General features: G+C 36.1%; 1 protein-coding gene across 1 annotated transcript in view; it reads right to left on the bottom strand.

Annotated features, from left to right (window-relative positions):
• The window catches only part of SEC23A (SEC23 homolog A, COPII coat complex component), a 57,952-nt gene that overhangs the window by 21,385 nt on the left and 18,694 nt on the right, over positions 1-17,873 (bottom strand). Inside the window, exons 10-14 of the mRNA XM_020916574.2 lie at positions 14,065-14,188; positions 11,156-11,236; positions 9,032-9,121; positions 7,300-7,406; positions 2,559-2,712 (exon numbers count right to left, since the gene is read on the bottom strand). Of these exons, the coding sequence (XP_020772233.1) occupies positions 2,559-2,712; positions 7,300-7,406; positions 9,032-9,121; positions 11,156-11,236; positions 14,065-14,188 (556 nt within the window). The remainder of the gene's footprint in view (positions 1-2,558; positions 2,713-7,299; positions 7,407-9,031; positions 9,122-11,155; positions 11,237-14,064; positions 14,189-17,873) is intronic.

The following is a 17,873-nucleotide window of genomic DNA, read 5'->3' as shown; positions in this document are numbered from 1 at the left end:
ACAGTGCCAATAACAGAACATTTCTGCCACTGTAGAAAGTTCTCCTGGAAGGACTGGTCTAAACTATAAAATATACTTGAGATCCAGAACATCAAACACATTGAAAAGATTCTTCAGAAAAGCCAGTATGTCACACATCATTTGATTTTATTAGAAGATCAGTAACTTTTTCATGTTTTTCGTTTTCATTTTTATTGGTCACTGCATTCCTTCTTTTGCTAATTCCTTGTCCATGGCCTTTGCTTATCTTTTACCCAAATACTACTGATTTGCAATAGCTCTTACATATGAAAATTTTCACATTTTGCCATACATGTAATAATGTTGGTAATAAATTGTGCTACTGGTATTTTTACCACACAGACTTTTGTCTCATTTGAATGTAACAAATCTTTTAATATTTTTATTTAATGGCTCCTGATTATATGTTTCATATTTAAAGTCCTTTTTCATCCAGAAGTTAAATACATATTAACTTATTTTTTATAAATATTGCCTATGCCACAGATGACAATATAAACTTTGTGTAATCTACACATACATAAATCTCTAATCTTTGGGTTATTTTTAAAATTTTATTGAACACTCAAATGCCCTAGCATTAATTACTGGAAGTGTGAGAAGTAGTTCTTATTTACAACCCAAACAGAACACTATAACAAATGAGAAAAAAAAAAAACTGAAGCAAAAAGGAGGTATATCAAAGATCCACTGTTTGAGTTATTTAGTAGTAGTAAGATTGGGCAAATAAATCGACAGTAACACAATTTTCTTGGAGAAAATAACAACACTTTTAAAAACTTTAGTCTTTAATTCAGCAATTAGTTATGCACAAAGCCAGCCACATAAATGGGCCCAAAGGGTCAAAGCCTAACCTCTATAAGAATATGGTAATAACGGAAGCAGTCCTCCTTAAAACAGCACAACTAAAGTGCCTGGTCCCATTACTATACCATAAAAAGTCCAGCTTCACACTGAAGGCTACTTATCAGTGGGTTTTACACCGGTTGATAACCCAAGTTGTACTATTCAATTTTATGTCATATGTCATAACCTACAAATGCAGTGATAGCTCCAGCAAAACGGAAAAAGTACTTTACATACAAATCATAGCCATATAATAAATAAATGTGCTGATTACTTCAGTTTTTAGATTCTCAAAGCAGTAAAGCATTTGTTAAAATTACATAGTCACAATCAGTGAAAAAGCTCAGGAAACAAGATATTTCAGAGCAAAATTTATTATCTAGAAAAGTAAAAGTCACACAGTGAATAAGAACCTAATAATGACCACATGTAAAATTACAGTAAGTAAAATGCTAGGATAAGATGAAGTCTGAGAAATTAAAAAGGTTCCATCGTAAAACAATATAAAAAGTGAATGCATTCATGACATGTTACATGATGTTGAAGAGGTCTGTATAATAGGCTGAAAAATAACAGCATCCCTATTCAAGCGAACAAGTCAACAGATTTCACCAATGTCATGCCAAGTTGCTAAATAACAGTGAAATTCCAGAGGACTTTTCTGCTGCCCTAAATAAGCAAAGGACAAAACATATTTAAAGTTTTGATCTTCTTATATGGAAACCAAAGTCTACCTTGGAGAAACTATTCTGGCATTTGTACTGATGATGTCCAATTAATGGTTGGCTCCAAGAGAGGTTTTATGACTCTTGTCAAAAAAAGACAGGCTGATGTTGTCATAACACTGCTTCCTTCACAAAGAGGTACCAGCATAAAAATGCCCTCAAAAGTGAAAGAATGAAAGCACTGGATGATGCTACAAAAATGGTTAACTTTATTAAACAAATACTAGTTCCCTCAATAATGTTTTAAATATACATGAAAATTTAGACAAAGAACACAAAAACTTCCTGCTAAAAAAAGAAATTTGATAGCCTAGCAAAGAGAGTTCTCAACAGTTTCCAAACTCAAGGAAGAATTGAAGAAGTACTTTCAAGGGAATTATAGGCCAGAATTTGCTGAGTAAATAGGAAGCATTAAGAACAGAACTTAACTAAGCATTCTAGGTCATAAGGAAAGTAATGGGTTCCTGATACGTTAAAGCCCAAGTATAATTATCATTCTTAGTAACTTTACTAACATATACTTTGGTAGCCTAGATACAGATAATAAAGACTTGTCTAAGTTTTGTATGTTAATGTGTATAATTTTTATATCCTAATTAATTTCTCTTCAAACTTCCACTAAACTAAAAATAGAAAATTAAAACCACAACAGTGGAGGAAAAATGCAAAAATACAGTAAAAACAAATACAGCAATTAAATTGGGAATTAATTTGATATCAGTCCCCCAAAATAATAATAGGTTATATAACTGTCACTCCTTCATTTTAAGGAAAAAAGGCATTTTCATTTACTGGAAGAGATCAATCAACTCTACTATTCATTACTATGCCTTTCTCAGCAACTTGATCAGTAGTCCCTCACACAGTCCTTCAGTTACACTGTCAAATACCTTTGAAAGAAATTATCAGGAAATATTGACCATAAATAAATGCATACCTATTTAGAACAGTATGTTTATTTCTTACCAGTCTGATGAGCTGTCTGTCTAGCCATCTAAGCACATCTGGACCTTCTTCAGTTTCGGCTCTATAAATCGCCAGCCGAGCCATAAGAATGGCAGCTGCCTCCTGGTCAAAAGATGCAGCAATGTTTTGGATCTGAGTTTGAGCATCTGCCCAGCTAAAAACAAGAAGAAAACACAGAATTTCTGCTAAATTATTATGTTCATGATACCTTAGTTGGCTATTACACAGAATTAAATTTAAAAGATACAGAAAATTACTTCAATATTTCAAAATTCCAGTATTACCTAGAAAAATTAGGTTAAAAAAATCACTAATAGTAGTTTCAGTATAGTACTCACTGTTTTTCAGAAAAATACATGCAAACCTAATAAAATTCTCTAAAATAACTGCATGTGCCTAGGCGCTTCAGTCCTGTCCAACTCTTTGCGACGCCATGGACCACAGCCCACCAGGCTTCTCTGTCCATGGGATTCTACAGGAAAGAATACTGGAATGAGTTGCAATGCCCTCCTCCAGGAGATGTTCCTGATTCATGGATGAAATTCATGTCTCTTATGTCTCCTGCACTGGCAAGCAAGCTCTTGACCACTAGTGTCACCACAGAAGCAGCAGATTTCCAAACACATTCCTTAAAACATTAAGATCTTTACACATAAAAATAACAGCATAACTATCTGTGTGTGTATGCACACAGATACACGGGTTGGTATCACAACAAACTGTGGAAAATTCAACAGTTAGAACTGGACATGGAACAACAGACTGCTTCCAAATCGGGAAAGGAGTACATCAAGGCTATATATTGGCACCATGCTTATTTAACTTATATGTAGAGTACATCATAAGAAATGCTGGACTGGATGAAGCACAAGCTGGAATCAAGATTGCTGGGAGAAATATCAATAACCTCAGATTCACAGATGACACCACCTTTATGGCAGAAAGCGAAGAACTAAAGAGCCTCTTGATGAAACTGAAAGAGGAGAGTGAAAAAGTTGGCTTAAAACTCAATATTCAGAAAACTAAGATCATGGCATCCAGTCCCATCACTTCATGGCAAATAGATGAAGAAACAGTGGAAACAGTGACAGACTTGATTTTTGCGGGCTTCAAAATCACTGCAGATGGTGACTACAGCCATGAAATTAAAAGGCACTTGCTCCTTGGAAGAAAAGTTATGACAAACCTAGACAGCATATCAAAAAGCAGAGACATTACTTTGCCAACAAAGGTCCATCTAGTCAAAGCTATGGTTTTTCCAGTAGTCATGTATGGATGTGAGTTGGACTATAAAGAAAGCTGAGCACCAATGAATTGATGCTTTTGAACTGTCATGTTGGAGAAGACTCTTGAGAGTCCGTTGGACTGCAAGGAGATCCAACCAGTCCATCCTAATGGAAATCAGTCCTGAATATTCATTGAAAGGACTGATGCTGAAACTGAAACTCCAATACTTTGGCCATCTGATGTGAAGAAGTGATTCATTTGAAAAGACTGATGCTGGGAAAGATTAAAGGCAGGAGGAAAAGGGAACAACAGAGGATGTGATGGTTAGATGGCATCACTGACTCAATGGACATGAATCTGAGTAAACTCCAGGAGTTGGTGATGGACAGGGAGGCCTGGTGTGCTGCAGTCCATGGACTCACAAAGAGTAGGACATGACTGAGCGACTGAACTGAACTGAACTGACATGGGTTGGTATATCAGATTTTAAAAATTCATTTCTTCAATCTTATAAAAACAGAAAAACAGAAACACAAAAAATAAAGTTTTCTCCCAGACTAAATAATTACCATTTCCTAAACTGGAAAATGAATAAAATATCAGAATTTTTTCTCATTGGTCTTTAATTCAATTATTAGTAATAAAAATTATCTAATTAAAATTATTATGTATTCTTTTCTCTCCATATTGACACAATAAAACCAATCAAAAATAATAAGTAAAATTTTAGTCTAAGTGATTCATTTGATATTATATATAAAATAGCACAAATTATTAAACTCACCTGCACTATAAAGCTAATCCAGTCAAGCTGATAAAGGGGAGACCCATCAATAGCTTTTGTTTGTTTGTCTAACATTTCACAGGCAGAGTTTTTTAATACTTCAGCTGATCCTGTTCCTAAAGTACCTCACTTTAAGCAATTCTGGCAATACTTATAGCTTTGTGAAAAGCTGAACCACTTTTATATGACTCAGAGCTCTAAGAAGGGATCCCAAGAAAACTCAGGCAGCAACACTCAAATTCTTCTTTCTTCCTCTGCTTTTAATTTTTTTTCAAGTAGACAAATAATTGTTTAATATTTTCCAGGTGACTTATAGCCATAGATTATCTCAGTCTAATGAAATACCAAGAAGCAGAAAACAATGAGAATGAATAAAGGAATAAGAATTGGTGATTTAAAGGTTATTTTTAGTGCAATTTAAACACTTAGTGATCATACTAATAGTTTACTTTAATTACTTTTTAACTAAAAAAATAACATAGAACTAAAACCAAAGCTGTTGCTTGTTTGTTTGGCCATGCAGCAGGGCTTGCAGAATCTTAGTTCCCCAACCAGGGAGTGAACCAGGGCCCACAGCAGTTGAAGTACCAATGGTTAGGACCACTAGACCACCACGGAATTCTCAAAAGCAAAATTGTTTTAAATGGGAATTTCCCCAACTTGTACGACCATGATATTCACTTGCTGAAATACTTTTCTCCTGAAAACATAACAGTTCAACAGTGAAAAATACATTAGCAAGCAAACACATATAAATTTACTACCTAAAGTTATTTAACCATAAATTTAAAATTTTATTCTTAAAGTTTAAAGGGTTTGTTCACATTGCAAAATCTGTCTTCTGTATTTTCAATACTCCTTCACTATGATTCTTACCACTAGTTTCAAACCAAACTTTCAAGATCAAAGCTATTTTTTCTATACAACACAGGATAACTTGACTGTATCTCAGGAACTTAAGTCCTTTACTTTCATATGGCTTATTCACTTAACAAATGTACTTGCCTCAGCCCCTAAAGTCGTATTTCTAATAAATAAAGGGAAAAAAATAAGACTTGATTATTGAAAATGGCCAGGATAAGTTAATTTGAAGGAGTGGGTGCTTTGGTGAGACACAATGATATAAATGGCACCAAAACACACATGGTATCTCTCTACAAATAGCCTCAAAAATTCGGTGCAAAAAAAAATTGAAGATCTATAAATCCATGAAAAATTTCTCACAACAAAAGTTCCCTTTCTCTTGAAAGATTAACCTCTTTTTTAAAACTTTTCATTTTAAGAATATTTCAAACATAAAAGCAATGAGTAGAATAATCTATATATTCATCACCTAGATTAAACAATTGTCAGCACTGTAACATTCTGCTTTGCCATTCTCTCTTCCTTCATACACACATACTTTTTCTTTTGCCAAACTCTGTGAGAGTAAATTAAAGATAGATATATCACCTTCTCCTTAAATACTTCAGTGTGTATCTCCTAAGAACAAAAAAGCTCCCTTATACACCTCCAGTTACAAAATTAATGAAGTTAAACACTGATATAACTCCAGTATTCTTGTCTGGAAAATCTCACGGACAGAGGAACCAGGTGGGCTATAGTCCACGGCATTGCAAAGAGTCGGACACAACTTAGCAACTGAACACCACCACCTCCACACAATCTGGAGATTGGGATTTGGGGAAATAGTTCTTGATGGAAACTTGGCATAAAATGGAAAGTGAAGTGACCTAGCAATATGGAATTTAGACTTTTGTATGAAATTAAAATTTGTGTATAGAATAATAGTTGCAAATATTCAAACAATAAAGTCCGTGGTTAAAGGAAAAAAAACCTGATAAAATATTATTATCCTATATGTAGACCAAATTCAAATTTCCCCAATTGTCTCAACAACGTCCCTATAGCAAAAATTTTCCGGACAGGATTTTATCCAGGATCACATACTGGCTTTAGTTGTAATGTCTCTTTAGTCTCCTTTAATTTGGACAAGTTACTAACAGTTTCTTTGCCTTCTAAGACATTTTTGTTGAGTCTGAACCAGTGGCTTTGTAAACTATCCCTCAATTTGACATGCTCAGTTGTTTCCTTAAGCAAATACTTTGAATTTCAAATTAAGCTATACATGCATGTGGGGGTGGGATGTGTATATGTTGAGGGGGCACAAATAAATTGACCTATTTGCCAGGAATCAATACTTCAAAGTTTGTAGCATGAAATCTGAACAAATATAAAGGAAAGCTCAATTGGCATTTTTTGTTCAAAAGAATAATATATTCCCTTAACATTCATTCAAAGAGGAAAGTTATAGCAGGACACTAAATCTAATCTCTCTACACACTGCCCTCTACTATTTAACAGGTCATCCAACACAACACTCTGTTGAAACATTAGGCCGTGTCCATCACTCACCAAAACAGTCTCATGGTTTTCAGAAATGAAGCTGGACTTTAAATACATTTCAATAAAAGAAGAGCTATGATGCCTTCCTTCAGTGTGCATTTTCTAGACCATACCTAGACCAGGTTAAGTTTATACTGACCAACACTTCCTACCCAGACAATCAAGTCCAAGACAGACAAAAGTAGACCAAAAGCCTATTCACATCTAGACTCACCTCATCTAAGAATCCTTTCCAGACTAACTTCATTCCAAAATGTCATTCAAAATACGAAGCCAGTTTTGGGAGCATGACACATAATTAAATCTCTAACAAATACAACTTACTTCCTAGCAATGGTGGTCACTCGTATACGTCTCTGCCCACTTGAATGCTGATACTGAGTCACAAACTGGATTGCACCACGCCCTCCTTGAGGAATTGGAGCATTATGCTGCATAAAAATAAAAGAGTAGAATCTAAGCAAAGTCTATTACAATGTTGTCATGTACTCATGGATTGCATATCCTAGCACTAACAATTCATTCTAAAATCTATCAGAAGGATGCTTATTTCAAGGGCATACAGAACAATGGTGATTTGCCACATGAAAGAGAAATGGATTGGGGAGAGGAAAAAAATTATGAAGGATAAAAGGTGATTGAGTCAAGCTAGTAAACCAATTTCAAGTAATATATAATTCAGAGAAACATGAAAAAGCAAAATGAAGGGAGAAATGTAAAGAAATTAAAAGATTAAAAAAAGCATGTGTGAGGCAATTCTGCCTAACAGTAACTGGATAAAAAGAAACGGAACTAACATAAAAAAAGAATGAAATAATGCCTTTTACAGCATTATGGATGGACTGAGATATAATCATACTAAGTAAGAGAGACAGAGAAACATGTATGTCATATGATATCATTTATATGTAGAATCTAAAAAAAAAAAAAAGATACAAATGAACTTATTTACAAAACAGAAACAAATTCACAGACATAGAAAACAAATTTATGGTTACCAAAGGGGAAGGTTGGGGTGGGGGATTAGGATTTGGGGATTAACATATACACACTACTATATATAAAATAGACAACCAACAAGGACCTACTGTATAGCACAGGGAACTATACTCAATATTTTGTAATAACCTATAAGGGAAAAGAATCTGAAAAAGAATAGAAAAATATATATGTATAACTTTGCTATACACCTGAAACTAACACAACATTTTAAATTGAGTACAATTCAACAAAAGAAAAAGAACTTGAGCTAACTTCTCCTCCCCTAAGTACATAAGATGAAAACAGAGACTTTAGGAAGATAATCACATGATGAACAGATGACCAACAGAAAACCATTAACAAGAAGAGACCAACAGCAATATATGATAATAATCCTCAGAAACAAGATGGTCAAAAGGGAAACTTTCTTCATGCCCTTTGACAACAGACATTCTTGTTTGTTGTTGTTGTTACTGTCTATCAATAAAAGCCACTATGTTTTTCACAAATTTTAATAGTTAAAGAAAAATTACTGCATCTATTTTAGGAAGGCTCACTACTGATACTTCATAGTTCATTTTATGCCCAATAACTACCGGTATATCAATATTTATATGTTATATCATTCTTTAATATGATAATGTTCTCCTGCAGCAGAACAAAATATCTTTCCAAATACTGGCATCTTTACCTTCCAATCTTCTTCTATAAATTTTTATATCTTAAACTTTCTTTCAAAAGAACTCATATATCAGTATATACCTTGTGACACCTAGGAGGAACTAGATACCCACCTACAAAAATGCATAACTAGAACAGAATTTAAGATTTTATTTATGCTACAGTTATAAAACAAAAGACCAAAAGCTGGGCTGCCCAAGGGTATTTGCAGCTCTCCCTGACATCTCTATTATACAGTATGTCCTCTCACCAAAGGAGTATAGCCTTGAGAAATAGAAAATGACAAAGAAAAATTTCAAAACAGAATAAGCTTTTGGTCATAGCTCTGGAAATACTCATGGCCTAAATTATGTTTTCAAATATACATTTCAATATTCAAATATAAAAGTCATACCTGATTGACCACTTCAAAATATATGGCTAAGGTTGTAGTGGGACTGAGTCCACATATCTTCCACTGACAAGTGCCACCTGTTCCTATCTCCTGTAAAAATAAAACATAGCATATTTGAAAGCTAGAGAATATAATTTATCTCTGGTGGTGGTGGTGGTTTTGTCACTAAGTCGTGTCCGACTCTTACGACCCCATGGACTGTAGCCTGCCAGACTCCTCTGTCCATGGGATTCTCCAGGCAAGAGTACTGGGGTGGGAATTTACCACTACACACACACACACACACACACACGCATATATATAAAGGTGGGACACACACACACACACACACACACGCATATATATAAAGGTGGGAACACACACACACACACACACACACACACACACACACACATGCATATATATATAAAGGTGGGAAACTAGAAAAAAATACCAGTGAGAAAAAATTTACTTCAGGTTTCTAACTAATTCAATAAATGTCAAATGTCTAAGATTTTTTTTAAGATCATATAAATATGCCATGAAATAAAATTAAGCAGTTTTCACACAAATAAAAGTAACTCAAATCCTTGCTAAGTAAATTATAAAAGTATTAGCATAAGTTCCTCATATTATAGACATTAAAAGTATACTCAATTTAATGAAGTAATTACAACTAACATTATCCTTCTATCCAATGATTTAACCCACTTAAAGAGATAGTGGTTTAGTGAAGTCGCTCAGTCGTGTCCGACTCTTTGTGACCCCATGGACTGTAGCCTACCAGGCTCCTTCGTCCACGGAATTTTCCAGGCAAGAGTACTGGAAAATTGCCATTTCCTTCTCCAGGGGATCTTCCAGACCCAGGGATAGAACCCGGGTCTCCCGCATTGCAGGCAGATGCTTTACCATCTAAGCCACCAGGGAAGCCCAAAGAAAGTGAAGTTGCTCAGTCGTGTCTGACTCTGCAATCCCATGGACTGTAGTCTACCAGGCTTCTCAGTCCATGGGATTTTCCAGGCAAGAGTACTGGAGTGGGTTGCCATTTCCTTCTCCATGTGATTTAACATACGCATATATGAATACAGGGCTTCCTTAGAAGCTCAGATAGTAAAGCATCTGCCTGCAATGCAGAAGACCCGGGTTCAATCCCTGGTCGGGAAAGTCCCTGGTAGGAAAGGTCCTCTGGAGAAGGAAATGGCAACCCACTCCAGTATTCTTGCCTGGAGAATTCCATGGACAGAGGAGCCTGGTGGGCTAGAGTCCATGGGGTCATGAAGAGTTGGACATGACTGAGTGACTAACACACATACATATATGAATACAGGTTCTTTGGATCAGAACTGTGTAATTTAAGCAGTCTAATTCCCAAGAAAACATCTTAGATATAAATTTTTACCATGCAAACTGCTTAAAATTAATTTTTAAAGTGTCATTTCAAAGATGATTGCACACTTTGTATTTTATTCCATCATTTTCTTCACAGCTACATGATTCTACCATTTCAAAGCACCTTATACATCTCCTAGATGGAATAATAGTAAAGAAAGGAATTAATTCAGCTTGTGGCTTAGCTGGTAAAAAAATCAGCCTGCAATGTGGGAGACCTGAGTTATAACCCTGGGTTGGGAAGATCCCCTGGAGAAGGGAAAGGCTACCCACTCCAGTATTCTGGCCTGGAGAATTTCATGGACTGTACAGTCCATGGGGTTGCAAAGAGTCAGACACCACTGAGTGACTTTCACTTTCACTTTCAAAATCTTAAATCTAATTTAATTACTCCAATGGAACCTCTATTAATGAAAAAAATGGGGGGATTAATTTTGACTTCTAGAAATCTCCAACTTTCCAAATCGTTAATAGTTGCTTTCCTTCCCCCAGGCACAATGGGGCAAGGAATAACTTAGGCATAAAAAATAGAAGGCTAGTGACAGTACAAAAGTTTTAATTTAGGGACAGATGGGAAAAGTAGTATGTGGAAACAACAACCACAAACAGAGGTATACCAATGGAAGTTGAACCACATTCTACTGAAAAGCAGCCCACACAGTAATTTTGAAAGGAATGCTACATACTGCCACCCCAGGTCTCTATTGGATCTGCCCTGAGAATTAATGATTTTTAGAAAAAAAGGTCATGACTTACATTTTCAGACACACAGGGTCCTTTAGAATTGAGAGACACACAGGGTCCAATAGCTCCTGAAATCTTTATTTCCCTTGAGGTCTGCAAAATAAGAATATACAGTCAGCCCTCCATATTGGTGGACTCCACATCAGCATCGTTTTGAATGAGAGCTCTTTGGATATATGTGGCAATTTCTTAAAATAAGACAACAATGAAGTTTGCTGCATCAAATTACTCTTCTTTTCACAAGCAATTTCTCTGTAGAATGCAGCACTGTTGGACAGCATTTGACCCATTAACTGAACTTCTTTCAAAATTGGAGTGAGTCCTCTCAAACTCTGTCACTGCTCCATCAATTAAGTTTATATAATACTTTAAATCCTTTGTGGTCATTTCAACAATCTATACAGCATTTTCAGCAGCAGATTCTATTTCAAGAAACCCCACTTTCTTTGCTCATTCTTAAGAAGAAACTCCTCTCCATTCAAGTTTCATTATGAGATTGCAGCAATTCAGTCACATCTTCAGGCTTCATTTTCTTTTAAATATTTATTTATTTCACTGTGCCAGATCCTAGCTGCAGCATACAGGATCTTTGATCTTTACTGCAGCATGCAGGATCTTCTAGTTGTGTCACGTGACTTCTTTCAGTTGCAACATATGAACTCTTATTTGCCGCATGTGGGACCTAGTTCCCTGACCAGGGATGGAACCTAGGCCCCCTTATTAGGAGCACAGTCTCAGCCACTAGACCACCAGAGAAGTCCCCAGGCTCTAATTCTAGTTAGCTCTAATTCCCCACTTCTAATTCTAGTTCTCTAGTTGTTTCCACTATATCTGTAATTACTTCCTCCACTGAAGTCTTGAACCCCTCAGAGACCTATGAGGCTTGAAACGTCTTTCAAATGCCTGTTAAGGCTGATATTTTTTACCTCTTTCCACAAATCAAATATGTTCTTAATGGCATCTAGAATGGTGAATTCTCTGCCAAGATTCATCAAATGAATCACCGTCTATGACAGCCATGACCTTGTGAAACATATTTCTTAAAAAATATGACCTGAAAGTTGAAATTACTCCTTGATCCATGGGCTGCATAACGGATATTGGGTTAGCAGGCATGAAAACAACATGAATCTCATTGTCCATCTATACCAGAGCTCTTGGAGTACCAGGTGCATTTTCAGTGAGCAGTAGTATTTAAAAGAGAACCTTTTTTTTCTGAGCAGTAGGTCTCAACAGTGGGTTCAAAATATTCAGTAAACATGCGGTAAACAGATATGCTGTCATCCAGGCTATGCTGTTCCACTTAAAGGGCTTGGAGAGAAGATTCTTAAGGGTCCAGGGATTTTCAAAAATGGTAAATGAGTCTTAACTTAAAGTCACCAACTGCATTAGCCCCTAACAAGAGAGTCAAGACTGTCCTTTGAAGCCAGACACTGACTTCTCTCGAGCTATGAAAGTTCTCAGTGGCATTTTCTTCCAGTAGAAAACCATTTCACCTACACTGAAAACTTGTTTTAATTAGCTACCTTCATTAATTATCTTAGCTAGATCTGGATAATCTTCCTGTAGCTTCTGCATCGCCACTTGCTGCTTCCCTTGCACTCTCATACTTTCCTTAAACCTTATGAACGAACTCTGTGCTAGCTTCAGATTTTCTCCTCTGCAGCTTCCTCACCTCTCTCAGCCTTCCAAGAACTGAAGAGAGTTAGGGCCTGCTCGAGATTAGGATTTGGCCTAAGGGAATGTTAGAGCAGGTTTTATCCTCTATTCAGGCCACTAAAAATATCCGCAATCAGGCTATTTCACCTTCTTTTTGCTATCATTCATGTACTTTTAATTTCCTTCAAGAACTTTTCCTTTGCCTTCACAACTTGGCTAAATTTTTGGTGCCAAGAAGCCTAGCTTTTGGCCTGTCTTGGCTTTTGACATGGCTTCCTCAGTAAGTTGTTTTTATTTTCTTCAGTAAGCTTTTGATTTAAAGTGAGAGATGTGGGACTCTTTCTTTCACTTAAATGCTTTAGAGGCCATTGCACGGTTATTAATTGACCTAATTTAAAATATTATTGTCTCAGGGAATATGAAGGCCTGAGAAGAGGAAGAGAGACAGATGGAGTGATCAGAACATATACATTTGCTGATTAAGTTCACTGTCTTAAATGGGCATGGTTCATGGTACCCCAAAACAATTATGGTATTAATGGTAACATCAAAAATCATGGATGACAAATGCAATAATAATGAAAAAGTTTCAAATATTGTGAGAATTACCAAAAATGTGACAGAGACATAAAATAAGCAAGTGCTGGTGGAAAAATGGTGCTAACAGACTTGCTCCACACAGGGTTGCCACAAATCCTCAACTTGTAAAAAACAGTACCTACAAAGCACAATAATACAAGGTATAGTGTAAAGTGAAGTCACTCAGTTGTATCCAACTCTTTGCGACCCCATGGACTAGTGTAGCCCACCAGGCTCCTCTGTCCATGGGATTCTCCAGACAAGAATAATGGAGTGGGTTGCCATTTCCTTCTCCAGGGGATCTTCCCGACCCAGGGATCGAACCCAGATCTCCCACATTGCAGGCAGAGGCTTTAATCTCTGAGCCACCAGGGAAGCCCCCAATATGAGGTATACCTAGCCTTAAAAAGTTAAACCCTATATAAACAAAAAATGGAGTCAAAGGAAATTTTACTTACATGATTTTTTAACAATTATCTATGGATTTCAAGTAAAATTTCATTATATGTTTAATAATGAACAGTATTATGGTGAATAAAATCTCTAACTCCAGGTTTCAATGTAAAATAACCACTATTTTTAAAGTATATATTGAATTTGACTGATGGTATTTTAAAATTATGATCAAGCATACAAATTTCTCTCTTAGTAACATACCACACATGTCAAGTTTTAGCTCTTACCTTTATTTCTAATGTACCACCAAAGCCCATTTTAAACTGCCCATGCATATCTTTGGTAAAAACTCTTTGAAAGGTCTGCTTGAATAAAGAAGTGTTGAAAGAGTCGCCCATTACCATGTATCCTCTGCATGAAAAGAACAAGAAACAATGTGATGCGAATACTTGGGTCTATGTGGTAAAACTAGAAAAGCAGATTATTTCTCAACACTACTAACAACATTTTAAAGATACTTCCTAAAATGTGCTTATTAACATTAATTTAAAAAACTCAATTATATGAAAATATTCCTCCCCACAAATAATCTCAATTCTGAGGGTACCTGAGTGCCCCTAACACTTGTATTTGTCCTCAGTCATTTTTTAAAAATCTTTTTAAAATAGGTTATACATCATACATTACAAAATTCAGAAAGCACAAATGGGTACACAGTACCAGGTGTTGGATATGAGAGTTGGACTATAAAGAAAGCTGAGTGCCAAAGAATTGATGCTTTTGAACTGTGGTGCTGGAGAAGACTTGAGAGTCCCTTGGACTGCAAGAAGACCAACCAGTCCATCCTAAAGGAGATCAGTCCTGGGTGTTCACTGGAAGGACTGATGTTGAAGCTGAAACTCCCAATACTTTGGCCACCTGATGTGAAGAGCTGACTCATTTGAAAAGACCCTGATGCTGGGAAAGATTGAGGGCAGGAGGAGAAGGGGATGACAGAGGATGAGATGGTTGGATGGCATCACCAACTCGATGGACATGAGTTTGGGTGGACTCTGGGAGCTGGGGATGGACAGGGAGGCCTGGCGTGCTGCAGTTCATGGGGTCACAAAGAGTCAGACACAACTGAGCACCTGAACTGAACTGAACATATGTGTCTCTCTTACCCCAGTTACCCATTCTCCCTGCTAGTGAAGACAGCTGAGTTAATGGCATGCATTCTCATTTATAAAAACAAATATCTACATGTGTATGTGTATATGCACGTATTTGTCTCTGTGTGTCACATCAAACTTAACCCAGTGAATGAGAATACAGGGATACTTCGGGAGCATTTTCACTTTATGCACTTAAATACTGTTAATTTTTTTTTTCCATAACCACGTACTTCTGTAAATTTAAGTTTTAAAAAAACATTAATTGTCAAACAGAAACTATCTGAGATGCCATTTTCACCCTAATAAATCAGCAAAGCAGTCTGACAATGTATTCTGTTGAGGAGACTGTGGCAAAAAAGTAGGCACTTTCATAATTGCTGATGGGAATGGAAAATGGTGCAACCCCAATGCAAGGGAATGTGACAATATATAACAAAATTAAATATGTATTTTCTCTTTAATCCAGCAAACACACTGTTAGGAATCCATCCCAAAGATCACTGGGCAAACAAAAACAAAAAGCAAAATATAGACACAAGTCTATTCACTTAAGTACTTTTTACAATAATAAAAGATTGGAAATAATCCAGATGATCACCTGTTAAACTACCTGAATAAAATATGGTATATCCACACTGTGGAGTAATATACAATTGATCCTTGAACAACACAAGGTTTTGAACTGCAAGGGTTCACTTACACATGGGTTTTTTTCAGTAGTAAATACACAGAACCATACTATTCACTGATGGTTGAATCTGAGAATGTAGAACTGCAAATATGGAAGAACCACAGATATGGAGGGCTAGCTAAAAATTATATTCAGACTTTCCACTATGCAAACGGTCAGTTCCCCTAATCCTCAAATGGTTCAAGAGTCAACTGTATAAATCTATTTCCAGGATGTGGGTAAAAAATGCAAAGCAGGAAAAAATGCAAAGTAGGGGAAGGCATGTAAAATTTCTGTTTACATTAAATGGGGGATTAAAAAAAATTTTAATAAAAAATTAAAAGAGGAAACATATACTCATAAACATGAGTACAAACATTTATAAACATTTTATATAGTTTTTAAATAATAAAAACATTTTGAGCAGTTTTTAAATAATAAAAACAATCAAAAATTAAATTAGGCAAAAGAATAAAACTGTAATTAATCAATGTTATTTACTTATTTGGCTGTGCAAGGTCTTCACTGAGGCATGCAGGATCTGGTTCCTGGACCAGGGATTGAAACCAGGCCCCCTACATTGGGAGTGTGAAGTCTTAGTCACTGAAGTTCCAGGGAAGTACTCAACAGTAATTTTATTTTTGATACTGCTAAAGTCCTAATTTATGTCATCTCTGATGCTATTAAAGATTGTATGTTGTTAAATTTTGCTTGCTCTTTATTGTTGACTCTTGAACAACCCAGAGTTGGGACACAGACCCTTATGCTCAGTCAAAAATCTATGTAAAACTTTTTAGTTACCCCTTTGTATCCACAGTTCCACATCCCCAGATTCAACCAACTAAGGATAGTGTAGTAATTCAGTGTATATTTACTGAAAAAACATCCACATATAAGTGGACCTGTGCAGTTCAAATTCATGGTGTTCAAGGGTCTACTGTATTTGTTACTGGTATATAAAAATATAATTGAAGCTTGTACACTGACTCTGATTTAGAAGTCTTGACAACCTAACATACTGATTTTACAGTCGACAGGTACATTCTTTCAGATTTTCTACTTCTGTAAACATACCATCTATAATGATCTACGTTATACTAAACCTAGTTAAGCATCCTAAATTAATGGCAACATATACTGCACCCTATTACCTGCTCCCTTTTACAACAAACTTTTATGCAAGAGCTGTCTATACCTTCCTAGTCAGTGTGGCCCTTGATCCATCAACATTAGCATCACCAAGGGTCTTGTTTGAAAAGCAGAATTTCAAGTCCCATCCTATGCATACTAAATCCAGAATCTGCATTTTACCAAGATATCCAGCTGATGTGTAAATGTGAAATGGAAGTCTGAGAAGTTCTGGTCTATACCAGCTGCTCCCACTCCCCTCTCCTGTTCCTTTTCTTATTCATTCTAAGTCAACTTTCAACCTCTTAGGAAAGTCACCAATGACCTTCACAGTGATAAATTACACAATCTTACAATCTCATCCACTTTTACTACTTTAAAAAAAACGTGTACTATTCTGGCAACTCCCACATTTATATCTACAGATATAAATCCAGACCTATCTTCTGCCTTCCAGGTTCTAATATCCAACTACCTACTCAACTCCTCCAACGGATGTCTACTGGCATATTAAACCAAACATGCTCAGAACTGAACTCCTAATCTTCTCCCCAACTGTTCTTCCTCCCAGTCGTACCCATTTCAATAAGGAACAGCACAATCCTTCTAGACTCATTTGCTCTTCTCAAACCCCAGATCCAACCCATCAGCAAATCTTCTATCTTCTAAATATATCCAAAATCCAACCATGTCTCACCACCTGTGAAACCACCACTTGGTATTCCTGTATCTCACTGCTGAAGACAACTGAAATCAATGACCCTTTTAAAACATTTAGTTAAATCATACCACTCCTCTCCCAAAAACTCACTAATGACTTCCCATCTCACTCAAAGTAAAATCCAACAATCGAGGGATAGGAAAATATTCAACCTGATAAAAGCATCTACAAAAATCCACAGCTAATGTTATTCTTAATGGAGAAGGACAAAATGGCTTCCCCCTAATATCAAGAATAGGCAAATCTATAGAGACAGAAAGAAAGCAGTTTAGTGGTTGTTTAGGCTGAAAGGGGAGGGGAAGGAAGGAGAAATAGCGAGTGACTGCTAATGGGTACAGAGTTTCTTGCTGGGATAATGTAAATGCCCTAAAATTAAATTATGTTGATAGTTAGAATATACTAAAAAAATAAATTATATGCTTT

Source organism: Odocoileus virginianus, chromosome 16, assembly GCF_023699985.2.
Source record: "Odocoileus virginianus isolate 20LAN1187 ecotype Illinois chromosome 16, Ovbor_1.2, whole genome shotgun sequence".
Classification (NCBI taxonomy): Eukaryota; Metazoa; Chordata; class Mammalia; order Artiodactyla; family Cervidae; genus Odocoileus; species Odocoileus virginianus.
This window is presented reverse-complemented; position numbering and strand designations above follow the sequence as displayed.